The sequence below is a fragment of the Haliotis rufescens genome, unplaced genomic scaffold, assembly GCF_023055435.1.
Source record: "Haliotis rufescens isolate VD_foot unplaced genomic scaffold, xgHalRufe1.0.p SCAF_6, whole genome shotgun sequence".
In the NCBI taxonomy this organism is placed as follows: Eukaryota; Metazoa; Mollusca; class Gastropoda; order Lepetellida; family Haliotidae; genus Haliotis; species Haliotis rufescens.
Genome location: NW_025964334.1, coordinates 17,511,251 through 17,526,350, shown reverse-complemented (window position 1 = coordinate 17,526,350; position 15,100 = coordinate 17,511,251). Strand labels below are relative to the sequence as shown.

At 42.2% G+C, this 15,100-nt stretch overlaps 1 protein-coding gene across 4 annotated transcripts in view; it reads left to right on the top strand.

Moving 5' to 3' along the window:
* LOC124140561 (ras association domain-containing protein 10-like) overlaps positions 1–15,100 on the top strand; it is a 49,536-nt gene that overhangs the window by 20,200 nt on the left and 14,236 nt on the right. For 2 of the 4 annotated variants that reach the window (XM_046508197.2, XM_046508198.2), the window contains exon 2: positions 12,587–13,266. In XM_046508197.2, coding sequence (XP_046364153.2) covers positions 13,261–13,266 — 6 coding nt within the window. In that variant the 5' untranslated portion in view covers positions 12,587–13,260. Of the gene's footprint in view, positions 1–11,462; positions 12,029–12,099; positions 12,192–12,586; positions 13,267–15,100 lie in introns of those variants that run through there. The other 2 variants (XM_046508196.2, XM_048386110.1) reach the window with 2 other exon arrangements.

Below are 15,100 nucleotides of genomic sequence, written 5' to 3'. Positions count from 1 at the left end.
ACGGCATATCTGTCTCTTTGTGATGGTGTCAGCAGCAAACTCAGTGACAACATAACACATTTCACACAATCGCGGAGGAACTGTGGACCTATAGCCTGTGCCTCATGGTTTTGTCAATGAAAAGAAAACTTGTTTGACTTATACCAATACATATATTGTGACATTCTGTCAACCCAAGTCGCTCTTTTGTACGAAATGCGCTTGTCCAAATACCCCGGTGATATTTCGTGACACCGAGGGTATATTTACAGTTACTTTTAGCACGCGCATGTTGAACATCCAACTGAAAACACGAATGTGCAATATCAAGTTGATATAAGCGCTGGAGTACCCATACCTATCAATATGTGTTGTTCGAGTGAGTGAGTGAGTACGCCGCTTTTAGCAATATTCCAGCAATATCACGGCGGGAGACACCAGCAATGGGCTTCACACATTGTACCCATGTCGGGAATCGAACCCGGGTCTTCGGCGTGACGAGCGAACGCTTTAACCACTAGGCTACCCGACCGCCCCATGTGTTGTTCGAGGTTATGCATGATGCGGTAATGCAGTGAGGATGGTCGTGATGCTGACAGACCAAGGATCATAATCGTTTCGATTCTTCACATGATTAAGGGTCGGAATCGATACATATCTTTGCATGATTAAGTGAGGCAGCGCACGTGGAACCATGGACGACAGGACGACCTGTGCCGCGACTGTGAGACATCTCCTTGTCATAATTGTTCTCAACAGAGATCGTATTCTGGTTTTGACTGATTAACTCTAAAGTGTAATTGAACGTAACTGGATGTCAGTTAAATATATTACACACAATTTTTTATGTAGGGTTAATGCCAACTGTTTCGAGATAGATATACACGCCGATTGAACATTGCAAGATCATTACACTCCACGGGCACCCTCGATGAAACTAATATCATCCAATAACAGGGTCACTTCACCTGTCAATAATGTGTCAGTGATATATGGCAGACCCGCCCTACATTGTTCAGCCTTCGATTGATCGATGGATTCTGATAAAGTTGGGGAAAATGATCCCAAAACAGAACAACCAGAAACTCTGTTTCTGTATTTTGAGGTTCCAATATCAGCTTGTTTAATGGTCACACCATGGTGTTTGTTCGTCTGTTTGTTGTTTAACGCCGCACTCAGCAATATTCCAGCTATATGACAGCGGTCTGTAACAAATCGAGTCTGACCAGACAATCCTGTGATTGACTTCATGAGCATCGATCTACGCAATTGTGATACGATGATATGTATCAACCCAAGTCAGTGAGCCTGACCACCCGATCCCTTTAGTCGCCTCTTACGACAAGCGTTGTTGCCTTTTACAGCAAGCATGGGTTGCTGAAGACCTGTTGTCATTGCACCCATTCTGATGCCGTCAACAACAAAAACGTATGAGTGAGTGAGTATGGTTTTACAACCCTTTTAGCAATATTCCAGAAATATCACGGCAGGGGACACCAAAAATTGGCCTCACACATTGTACCCATGTCGGGAATAGAACCCGAGTCTTCGGCGTGACGAGCGAACACTTTAACCACTAGGCTACCCCAGAAACGTATGACCTTGTCCAAAACAATTTGTGTCATTGTTGTAACAGTAGAGATAACTTTTGACATTTTTTGAATTTTCACACTCAGTTTGACCCCAGTTTCCTATGTCAGAGATTGAAATAGATATTTGATGTTTTTTGTCTGCAGGGTTAGCCATGAGGCGATCAATGTTTCCCTATTACGTCAGTTAAAACCTTATTCATCAAAGCTGTTTTCTCCCGTACCTTGATCTTGGTTTTCAATTTCAGAGCTCAAACACCTTACAGTAAACTACGGTTATAGCGAACTCAAAGGGCACTAATTTAACTTCGTTGTAACCGTACGGCGAACTACGTTTATAACGAACACGCTTATAACGAATTGACGGATATGACGAACTTATGTTTTTGGTCCCAGCCATTTGCTGTATATATGCTGTACTAACCCTATTACGAACTACGGTTATAACGAAGTGCCCCCTTTGAGTTCGTTATAAGCGTAGTATACTGTAGTTCGTTATAGGGATATGTACAGCATGTACACAGCAAATGGTCGGGACCAAAAAAATTTAAGTTCGTCATATCCGTCAATTCGTTACAAGCATGTTCGTTGTAAACATAGTTTACTGTCATTGAGTTGTGTTAACATCATGGTTTGTGTAATACCCGGTACTGGCCAATACACAACATGTCCTCTGACACTTGGCGCTATTCCGGGGCAATGCTTAACAAAGTTTAACTACAGCGCGGATCATTCAAGAATAGATGACAGGACGTTAGGATTTACCAATGTTCAGTTTGTTATACCTGGATTTCAGCGAGTATTATTGATATTCCACTTGACGAAATGGTCAGCCGTGGCGATCACACTGGTGTAGATGTACGCGAGTGACTGTTGTGTCTGCCGTGTGAAGTGGGCCCCCCTTGAGACCCCGTCCCCGCCCGGGACTTGATAGCATTGCAAATACCCTTGTAGTCGAGTCTGTGGAAGTGCTGTACGTCGACAGGTCGAACACACTACCTTCAGCGCATGGCATTGTTCAAGTCGTGCAGTAAGCAACCGTGAAGAGTGATCCTAATGTCTCCTTTACACAAAGACCCTTCATGAGGTTGACACTTCGTACTTTTCCTCTGAATTTGTCTTTTAAATGAAGAATTGATGCCATAAATCTGTCTGAAATGAAGAAACCAAAGTCTTAAAATTGGATTGTTAATCCAGGAAATCCACTTAAATCCACGTATATGATCTTAATCCGCAGAAATATTTTATCTTATCTAAGGTCAAAGGTGTCACATTTTGTTGTGTAGAATTATCTCCCTTGTAGCTATCTAGTCGTAGGTTCGATTCTCAGTTTCCATCCGATTACAATCCTTGGTTTCCCGGTGCCATAACGTGCTCGTAACCATCTGTGACCTGTATCACTTAGGATATTCCTCCCACATTAAGTCCACACACCATGAAACAACTGATGTATTGTTCAAAGCGGTGTTGGGGCGGTCGGGTAGCCTAGTGGTTAAAGCGTTCGCTCGTCACGCCGAAGACGCGGGTTCGATTCCCGACATAGGTACAGTGTGTAAAGCCCATTTCTGGTGTCCCCAGCACTGACATTGCTTGAATATTGCTAAAAGCGGCGTAAAACCATACTCACTCACTCAAAGCAGTGTTAACCCGACACTCACGGTGTTAGCATTATGAAACATTTATTGTCTGTGCGTAACGAGAACTCTATCGACAATGCAAACATGACATTTAACTTCGCTGTTTTCAACAGATCGAACAACGACCCAATAATATACTTCAAAGAACACCTATAAGTCAAGTATCGATACATGTAAACATCAGAAAGGTTAAATAGCCGGAGTGTATTCTCCATGTACATACATACACGGAACATAACTACATATCTCTTTGATATGATCACTCACACTGACTTCCTCTGCTCTGAAGCAACGAGAACCGTATTGGGAACTGAAGCGATTAGTCTTAAACCTTCATATGTTTATCCCCGCCCACCATTGACAGAGTACCTTGTTGGATCTACAACTAGTAATAAATCTGCTATAAATCACTTTTATTCTGTTACTATGGCAGGGAAATTGACAGGTTTATCATTCTTAAATCCTCTCAACACGTTCATTCACGGAATACATCCAGATACAGATAGACAGTCCCTTCTTGACGCGTTAGTATTGAACTGTCCTCACGCCATTGCGTCTACACCAAGGTATGCATAGACACTCTGCCTGTGTGGAATGCCGTGTTGAGGGCACGACAGGTTGTATATATTGCTGATAGTGTGTTTTGTTTAATATATCTCTTGTTAACATGACGGACGCAATCGTGAGGTAATCCACGATAAGTCACACCGTCTCGATCTGTGTGATTAACATGTCGACTTACATATGATAAAGCAATTAACATGTCAACACACATATTATATAACAATCAGTATACATTAAAGATTGGTTTGCCTCGGTCAGCTGGTGGGGTGGTCAGTGCATATTTTGGTGGAGATGGGAGCGTCATTGGTCACGTGGACGCTACCCACTACTTAAGGTCACATGATCATGAAATTCCATGTCCAATCAATCTCTGTGCTTCCATGTTATCTGTTGCGAAGTTAACCTCACATAAAACCCCTATTCAGCCGTCGCAGGGTTAACCCCAACTTGAATCTGTATAACCTTTTTAAACGCTTTTCGTTCCTTGGACACACACTCCAGTGACATTTTTATTTAACTTAATTTTTATAAGCATTTGTCTTGAAATGAACTCCAAATATAGTATTGATCATATTCTTTTGAATTACGTATTGCAATATCGTCCATTATCATTTGTGAACTCCGAACTGAATATTGATCATATTCTTCACATCCGTCTGCAGTTGTCTCGATATAGACACAAATTACGTATTGAAAATACCGTCCACGAACATTTCTCTGGAAGTGAACTCAAAACTGATTAATTATATTGTTATACATACTAGTATTTATATTGCGCCTAATCCACATCCGAAAGCTCAAAACGCGTTATTTTTTTACCCCGGTCAATCGAGCAGTGTGAACTCGATTTTCATTCTCAGCTCCCTGGGGAGTACATATCCTAAGCTGCCTCTGAGGCGCTAGAAGGATATTAGTCACATTACCATCTCATCTTATCATTTCAAATTACTTATTGAACATATCAGCCAATATAGTAAATGAATAGATAAGTTTATCAGTAATGAACATATCCCTCTTGACGCAAATTACTTATTAGGATATCATAAACATCATTTCTCTAAATGAAATCAAAGCTACAGGTCAGTATTGCAAATAAACTTCGACGAATATTCCTCTCGCTGTCAGTTCAAATAAAGTTTCACAAATATATCAATCCGTTAAGGGGGGCACGGGTGGCCCAGTCGTCTAAGGCGCCGCGATTCGCTGTGCAGTGTTGCGTCAGAAACCTATGATTGTGGGTTCGAATCCCGGTTCGCCCTGATTATGTTTCTAGGTTTGTCACCGAAGTGGTAAACGTCTGAGACCTGCATCACTTCGGGCTTTCCTTCCACATTAAGCTGACACGCCGTGATATAACTGGAATACTGTTGAAGGCGGCGTTAAATCCAACTCACTCACTCATTCCGCTAAGGAAATAAATACCATAAATTTCCTTTCCATAATGAAAATTCACATAATAAACATTTCATATAAGTAACAACATAGTTACCATACTATTGATTTGTAATGTTCCACAATCGGTTCCTACAAACCCACGTTCATATACATGTATAATATATTCGGTCGTAAATATAATTCCTCTGTGCACGACCGAATATAGCGTTGTGAGTTATATTGAAAATTGGTAAAATTCAGACTATATATATTCCCCATCCGTTGATTGCAAAACACAAACTCAAAAAGAATATATTACAGATTAACGTTTGCGTACATATAATTCCTACACAAACACTTCTACGCAGTTACGACCGGAAGAAAGGAGTATCGTGTTCAACCTTGTACTGACATCAGGTCTTTTCTTAGATGTTTCCAACTCTCCCTTGAAACCCTCCCTTCATCATGTTCCCACAAAGCCTGTTCCCGTATCAATGCCACAGGGTAGTTAGCATGGCGTAATTTGTTCCAATAAATACCCGCTTGCGTGACTCCAGTCCATTGAGGTCCTTGCTGCGCATTACATTAACTACACGACATTTAAAACAGGCTGATGTGTTGGACCTGCCTTGAACATGTCTACTACTGTTACGGTTATTGTGGCCTCTCAAAGAGAGAAAATACTCGTGTAATGGATTTCTTTCTTTGTTTTCTGCCTGTTTTGAGTGTAGCCGACTTCTGGTCAGGTTAACCTAGTCGTGAGAATTCTAGACAAGGCGTCATCAGGTGATTTGATTCTGTATTCTCAGAATGGCAGACTCCGGCTTTCGATTTTGTAATTGTATTTTGATGACCAAATTTTGATGCCAGCTTCCTGCATGAGTGCATTAGCATTCCCGAGTCATGAAACAGATAAAAGCTTTACATTTATAGGTTAATGCTTTGTTAAATATTTCTTTGGACAATCTGTTCATACATGCATACACCAGCCTCTATAGATTTGACTGGTGGTAATAACTAAAGCTTAGGTCAGTTTCCACGGCACACGGCTGAACATGTACTAAACATAAGCCATTGCCAGCCAGTGTATATATTTGACTGATTAAGAGTAAGTGAATGTTATCGTATGCTGTAGTCAGCAATATTGTAAACCTTCTAGCGCCTAACAGGCAGCTTGGGTTGTATACTCCCCAGGGAGCTGAGAATGATTCTTGAGTGCACATTGATCCAGAGACCGGGGTAATAATAGCGCTTTAAGCATGTCCCTGAGTGGTTTGGAAATATGTGCAATATAAATAGCCTATTATTATTTATTTACTATTATTATTATGTACAGATTAAAACAAAAAATGTTATGGTGATCCTGGCACAGTCAAACTTGTTAGGCTCATCATCAACTCAGGGCCCTTGACCCCTCTACACGCAGCCCAGACAGCGAAAGGGACTTCTCCCGGGAAGCGCTGCCTAGTCAAACCCACCCAGAACATATCGCAGAATGTGAAGACTCCCAAACACTACAGCCTTCTGCATTGCCCAGATTGTCAGAAGGACTGTATTCCTGGTAGCAAACCCGGCATATTTGCCATGTTTTTCCTGAATCTTGTCAATCACATTAGTGACATAAGGGACAGATTAAAATAAAAAATGCAGCAAAGAGGGTTTGGGTGATCCTGGCACAGTCATACTTGTTAGGCTCATCATCAGCTCAGGGCCCCTGTCCCCTCTACAGCGAATAAGACTTCTCCCACAAAGTGCTGCCTAATCAAACCCACCCAGAACTTTTCGGAGAATGCGAAGACTCCCCAACACTGCAGCCTTCTTCATTACCCTGATTGTCATGGCTGTATTCCTGGTAGCAAACCCGGGTACTCTCCCAATGTCAGTCAACAGATTGGGAGGTACCAAACCTAAGGGTGCAAGCGGGACATTTCGAAAGCGAGGTCCGCATAGTTTTTCCTCAATCTTGTCAATCAAATTGGTGTCAAAGGGGACAGAAAATTCAGTGATATAAATGATTTCATTGAATTTATCAAAAAGGAATTGTATTATTATTATTATTATTATTATAGCTGAACTAATGGCTCAGTCGTCTAAGGTCCTCACGATTTGCAAAGTCGTGTCCGAAAGCAATGATCGTGGGTTCGAGCAACCATATCCGTGGCTCGTGGGTTTGACCAAGGTGGTAAGCGTCCACGGCCTGCATCACTTCGGGCTGAGGTGGACCATACTATTCAAAGCGGCGGTACCCCAAGCTCACTCATTCATTACATCACGGCGACTAGTGGGTAGCGGGACAGGCAATCATCTAGGTCAAACCATGCGATAATGTCCCAGTACCCTCGCGGACTAGGGTGAGGTGAAGTGGGGTATAACGTCGCGTTCACAATTATTGCACTTATATAGCGACGTACACCACTCAGACACAGTATGCTGACTCCGAGCCGACCAGTCCTTGTTTGAGCCCCTTAATGCCGAGCGTCAGACAGGGGTATTGAGTTTAAGACCATTTTGAGTGGCATTTCAGTAATAACAGAATAATTAGGGAGGAATATCCTGTGACGCAGGTCGTTGATGGTAAGCCACGAGTGTGGGTATGGCGCTACAAAGCAAGGATCATGGGAATCGGGGCTTCAAACCTACAATCAGCAGATCCTGGCTAAGGGACACAACTCTATACGGCGAATTGTTGCTTCTTCTACCACTTACCAATTCGATCCCAAATGAACACGATAATGCGCTAAAGATAATATAATGACGGCATCTTCTACAGGTTTGAACTGCAATCCGTCCACAATCCGTTGAAGATGTACATACTGGACTTATTGGATATTGGTTACATTTTAGCAGTTACGGACGAGGCAGTGGATCGGACCCCCGAGTTTGCGCTCCACTGGCAGACGCTCTACCACTAGACCACGGAGGCTGTCTCACGGACTGTGACATACATGATACTATAATTATAGTAAATCAATGATTAACGCCGTTTCAGAAATACTGTAGTGAATGAATGTCGTTTCATGTCACAACCAGCATTATTCGAGCTATAAGAACTGCCCGGTAAAAGAAAATATACACTTGAAAATTAGATTTGATTAAATAACAAATTACAAAACGTTACAAGACTGAAAACAGTCCCCGAAATACTGCAAACGTAAGGTCCAAAACACAACTATGATACCTGTATCAAAAACATCACAATCGAATAATCATTTCTTGTTTGTTTCGTTTAGCTCCATCAAACAATGGTGTATACTTTCTTTTGTCCGTCAGTTTATGTGGAGTATATGGTAAAATAACTTGAACAATAAGATTGGAGCAGATTGGCGGTAAACCATGCCGATATGATGCAATATATTATGTCGTTCATACGCCGCCATTGTAACCAATCCATCCTCATTTCAAGAAATAGTAAGACTATGGGGTAGAACGATGCTCATGATGTCAATCACTGGATTGTCTGATCCAGACTCAATTATTTACAGAATATAAATATTGGAATATTGCTGAGTGCGGCGTTAAACAACAAACAAACAAACAAAACTTAAATCTAATATGTCAGAATGAGTATACTTGTACAGTGTTTTATACACACTAAACATTTATTAACTCGGGGTTAGGCAGGGACAACGCAGAAATGAGTTACTAATGTACTCATTTTCACACCCACATTTTCAAGTCAAAACTCCATGTATGTTTGGTCTGTAAATTTACTTGAGTGTAAAACACGACGGGCTGTGTGTACATGTTTTTGCTTTCTCCGAAGTAGCTTCCATGACATGTCTCTACTTAACTTTATGCTTAGCCGTCACTGACATCAGGGCCAACTCTCATCTTTCTGTAAATCTCACGTGACTGTGCGAGACTACAGCACGTGCTGTGACGTCGTGTCTGGGCACTATCATCACGTGACCTGGTAAACAGCGTTCCCCGAGGCCATTCAGCAGTGGGTTTTGCATGTGCCGGTTGCTCGTGAAAGGTTCCTGCTAAAGGTTGTCAAACATCAATGAAATTCCCCAACCAATTTCCAAAAGTCATATTTGTTTTGAAAATCTTTAAGAAAATACGTGTACCTGCGCAATCAGGGTTTGTTTTTTAAAGGTGTAAGCCCATACCATCAGTCATCCAGTGCTGGTCAGAAGGGTTGTCTGGATGACGTCATCTACTGGCTTTCTGTGCAATCATTTGAGCACAAGGTGCCTAGCTGTCTATTTTGGTGTGCAATTGATTAAATATTTCAGAATATTTTGTTTTATGGTTACGTAACGAGGAGCGAATGTCTAGATGGACAAAGTGATGATTACATATATTTGAATATGTACTGTTACCAGGTACAGTCATGTCCCGTTAATCCGACATTGTTGGTTGCATATGATTATGTCGGATTAACGAGTATGTCGGATAAACGAAATTAGGTAGTATCAATGTTCGTGATCGAAAATTGGACAACTACACGATAGATAATGATACGAAAAAGGAAAAAGGAAATAATCATATTGTTGTGTTACATTGTTAGCAGAATATGTTTTATAATCATGCAACTCTAAAGTTTGACACAAAACTACTGTTACGGACTGTATGACTGATTCAAAATACTTTTTAAAGCATAGTCTGGAATGGAAGTCGTTAATTTGAAACAAGTGCCGCAATGCTCAAGACAGCAGCTTTTTTAGTGGTTCTTTAGGTGTGTCGGAGTCGGAGTGCGAGACTGTCGGATTAACGGGTCTAAATAGCACTGATTAAATTGGTTCCCATCATTTGTGTCGGATAAAGCCGATTGTCGGATACACGAGTGTCGGATTAACGAGACTGTATGTCACTTGCAAGTTTTACAAATGTCTGATGTACAACGCACGTTGCATTGTATTGATGTAAGTCAGTGGAAAATATTGTCTCGTGGTCGATGAATCCTCTATTCTGCAGTTTGATTTGTGTGTGTGTGTGTGTGTGTATGTGTGTGTGCGTGTGCGTGTGTGCGTGTGTGTGTGTATGCGTGCGTGCATCGATAACCCTCAAATACTGGAATCGATCTATACATGTTCAGCACAGACATCTCGATATCCTCAGCTTCGAGTAACAACGATATAACATAGATAGATTGTTAGATGTTAGATTTGATTTGAAAATGGGTTCGATATATACATGGATCTCAGGTACATATTGATATAGCACTTCGACTTAATGCTTCGAAACACGCGACAATGGGGTACTGCTGCCAGGGAGTTGTATTCATATAAATGCAGTAAACTACGCTTATAACGAACTCAAAGGGTCCACTAATTTTATTTCGTTATAACCGTAGTTCGTTATAAGCATATATACAGCAAAAGGCCGGGACAAAAAAACCAGTTCGTTATATCCGTCTGTTCGTTAGAAGCACGTTCGTCACAAACGTAGTTTACTGTAGTAACATATACATATTTTCATTACGACGGAATACACATTTACATCGCAACAGCTACAGCATGAAAAAAACAGACAGGCTTATATTTGCACATTAATGTATTTTACTTCTATAACGCACCGTCACATTGGTTTGCACCTTTGTACCATATTCAAACATTCCCACAGCAGGCGAGCGGTGCACGGCGTCAACACGCTCTTCCTACGCACTCTCCGGCCAACGCACTCCCCTCCTGGGTCCTGGTGATGAGGATAATTGGTTTCCACCTGTATCTCCCCGCAGGTGTGACAACTCATCATATATTCCCCCTAACACGTGACACGTGAGATCAAACGCCGCTCAAGCCGAAACCCTGTCCCCGGAGCACGAGCCGTGAATCATAGTAATTCCCGCCAATTTAAAACTCCACTTTATCAGGTGTTAAGGGAAGGACCGAAGACAAGGTGTCATAGATCATATTTCATGTTCGCATATGTTGGAAACAGCTCCAAAACATGACGCGTCTTTCAAACGTACTATGGGTTAGGTTCCATATGGTTAATCTGAACACGTACCGTCTCAGAATGAGACACTATGTTCACAATCGTATGTTTACACTTACTTCTATTGTTAATATAGAATATTAACCTGCTGATTTTCTCTTAGGTCGATTTTCCAAAACGTTTTGTCATTAAAAAAATATGACATAAAATTTAGTGTAAGATAAATATTTAGCTTTTTCTTCGCGAATTTGAAGAATGTGGGAACTTTGTTGTTTTTTAATATACTGTTGACTGAGTACTGTGTTTGTGTGTTCCGTGAATAGTAACCGATACAGCCACCCTCCTTCACTGCCATTCTTCCGCCTTTGAAGCCTGGTATAAATGTTCTATGTAATGTAATAACTATCCAGTACAATCACCTCACAGCGGCCCAGAGGAATGCGAGCGGGCAATGATAGCGACATAACTGGTGTATCGCGGTATATATACCTGACTGTGTATGAGAGACTTGGAGCGCGTATAGACTGCTATTATAACTCTAACGGCTTTCATTCGAAGAAGGCGGCTTGGGGCTGAGATAAGGCGTCACAACTTTGAATAAGATTACCGGGGATTACCCGACAGGGTTGTACGAGAGCAGCCCCGGGTGTGGGGGACGGTCGAGGATACTGGCGTTTGATTTGGCCGACGCAGTGTGGACACAGTCCGTGTTGACTATAGGCTGACCGGTGAGGTGGACAGGCTATGCTGAAGCCCCACCCTGGGCTTGACCATCTCAACTGTATATCAACGGATGTTGTGATTCGATGGTATTACTTGTGTGTATTACGGTGTGGTCCTTGAAATTCAAATCGTTACAGCTGTGTGGTGTTGGTAGTGGCAGTAATTTGTGTCGTTTTGAGGATCATTTTTCTCCATCGTAACCCACGGGGTTCCACAAGGTGGTGTTTTTACACCCGAAGATTTGCCGGTTGGTGGCTGCATTGAGCAAGCGCAGTCAAGGTACGGTAATTGTCGGGTCTCGCAGCACGCACACACCTGAGAACAGAACGTGTGGTAGCTCGCGGGTGGGTGGGGGTCAGGTAGCACGTGCACTTATCCTCGAGTGTTGAGGGCACGCCTTCAGATGTTCAACGACATCACCTGGGGAAGGTCCCGTGTCCACGTAGGTATAGTGCAAGCTCGTACCTTTTGTTTCCCTCACCTACAGTGGAATTGGGGGTGGAGTTGAGGGAGGGGGTGGGGGTGGGGGGCGTGAGGGGGAGGGCAGGTGGCTCTACCCTTCGATACCCAGGAAGCCAGAGCATTCCTTTTTTATCACAAAGGAAACCCCTTGTGTATGATCACTCAAGTGGAATAAAATAGAATAATTGTTGCCGTGTCTAATCGATTTTGTTTTTTCATAATACTCATGATAATACGCTACGTTCACAGTTTCAAATTTCCTATACCCAAATGTCCTGGCGTGATCACCTGGCGTCGCTTATATATCGAGCCTCACTGTACACGGACACTGTTGTGTATCACTTCCCTCACATGTTCGTTCCCTTTGCCTTGCAGCAAACACAAGCGGAACTATCACAGTAAGGGCGGCTGTCAAGTCGCATCTCCACCGTTGACGTCGCAGTGAGAGGAGGTTGGTGGAGTCAGCAGTGTTACTGACATGTGAGTCGACAGCCAAGTGGATAACGCTGCAGTTTGCACAGCGACAGGGAGACGACATAACGGAGGTGTTTAATTACTCGACGCAGAGCGAGGTGGTGAGCAGGTGCCTTTGCTCCAGGTGTTGCGGAACTACCACAACGCCATTTATCGCTTGTGTTTGCACTAACACATGGGGATACATACCTTTCAATGACTATGGTTAAATGACTGTGCCTTAGGAACTGGAATTACAGACGTGGCTGGCAAAGGTTGATTAATGAGTCCCAGATTTCCATTTGTGAGGAACGTATATGAAGGTTCCTTGTAATACTGTGGATGTACCTCTCCGATACACGAATTCAGGTGACTATTTATTCGATACACAGCTCGATATATATATCTGGTAACTGACAACCTCGTCGTATTTCATAACCAAAGTGGACAAAGAGCTCGACGGGAAAGTAATAAACTACCTTGTCCTTATATTGGTGTACTCACAGTGTCTATCTCTGTGTGAAGTGAGTGTGGATCATGTGTGGATTATACCGAGGACAGATACTGGTTCCCCAATCCAAGTTTCACACATAACCATGGAGGTACGTATTGCTTGAACCACAAACAATGAAACCCCGTTAATCCGGAAAGAGAAAATTCCCACTCAAATCGTCCGGATTAACAAATTTCCGGATTAACGAATTATGGTTTCGTGTCTCTTTGCATTCATGTATTCGTTCTCAGCAGTGAGTGTCCGGGGGTAGGGTCTTCCGATTAACGGGGTCCGGAATAACGAGGTTTCATTGTATATGTTTTCTCAGCGTTGCCGCGAATCTTTATTTACGCGAATATATGTAAATACACTACTCTATGTAGATTACGTGCTATTACTGCCGAAAAGAAATTATGTTTCCAAATCCAGTTTCAACCCGGTTATAGTTCTAACGGCACCATACCCGTGCTCTTGGGTTTCTCCAAGATGGTTACTTCTAGGGCATGCATCGCTGCTTTTCTCCGACAATAAAGACATTTAACTAAAATATGTTTAAAGCGGCTTTTATTCTCTAATGGTGCTAAATTTATCTCATTGTTTAACTTCAATTTATATTAGTTTTTCATTTAACGTATTTCATAATATGCATATTTACCATTCTGTAGCTATTACAATCTCGTCTTTTTTAACATCAATGCTCTTCTGCATCAACTGTCAGTACTATGTAAACTACCGGGCAAAAGAAATACACCCATGTTTGATGGTATCTAAAATGAAACAAACAAGAAATGGTTCTCGATGGTGAAGTATTTAATACTGGTATCGTTGTTGTGTTTTTGGGGGGCACGGGTGGCCCAGTCGTCTAAGGCGCCGCGATTCACTGTGCAGAGTTGCGTCCCCTGGACACGCCAGAAACCTATGATTGTGGGTTCGAATCCCGGTTCACCCCGATTATGTTTTTAGGTTTGTCAGCACCATACCCGCGCTCGTGGGTTTCACCGAAGTGGTAAATGTCTAAGACCTGCATCACTTCGGGCTTTCCTCCCACATTAAGATGACACGCCGTGATATAACTGTAATACTGTTAAAAAGCGGCGTTAAACCCAAATCACTCACTCACTGTTGTGTTTTGGGGCCTCAGGCTGGCAATGTTTCGCCTTGTAACGTTCTGATAACGTTTGTACTTAAAGTTTTTGACCAAATCCAACTTTCAAGAGTATATCTTCTTTTCCAATTTAGTATTTGAAAATTACATCACTGTAAGGTACACACTAACATACCTTAACAAACATAGCGAAATACTGGAATTAAAATCCGTCACGAAATCACAAAGGTTCGTATTGGCGTATTGAAAACTGCAAGTTCATGGGTGTGTGTGTTATCCTCGCTATGCCTCGTGATCTGCTTAAGAATTGTGTAAAGAAATATATGTGCTGATCGTGTGAATTTAAAGTATTCTATATGTAATCACAATACATTCCCTTGTATGATACATCCCTCAAGCATGCATATGATAGTCGTATATCAGCGCGTCTAATGCTACAATGGACCACATCGAACAGGCCGCAACTCGTGTCAGTCGGGTTGAAAACTTGCCCCTCTGTCTATTGACATTGTGTAAGAGCTTTTAAACTTGATGATTGGGCGTGCCATATGTCACATCAGGGCACGGCAACAGAGGAGTGGGGTCTTGAGACTTGTTCATCTGAACGGGGTCGAATTGGTGATTATTTATACACTACGTCTATCTAAATGACTCTATACTATGTGTGGGACAACTTCTGTATCCGTGCTGTCGCCACGAATGTGTGAAGCCTGCTATGAAAGAACCTCCTTTTATTCGCGTGTTTGAACTAAGGTTCAAATATTTTGCTCCAATTAACACGTGGTTTATTGGTTTAGAAACTTTGAATCTATTGACTCTGGCATAACCGGGGCTATAT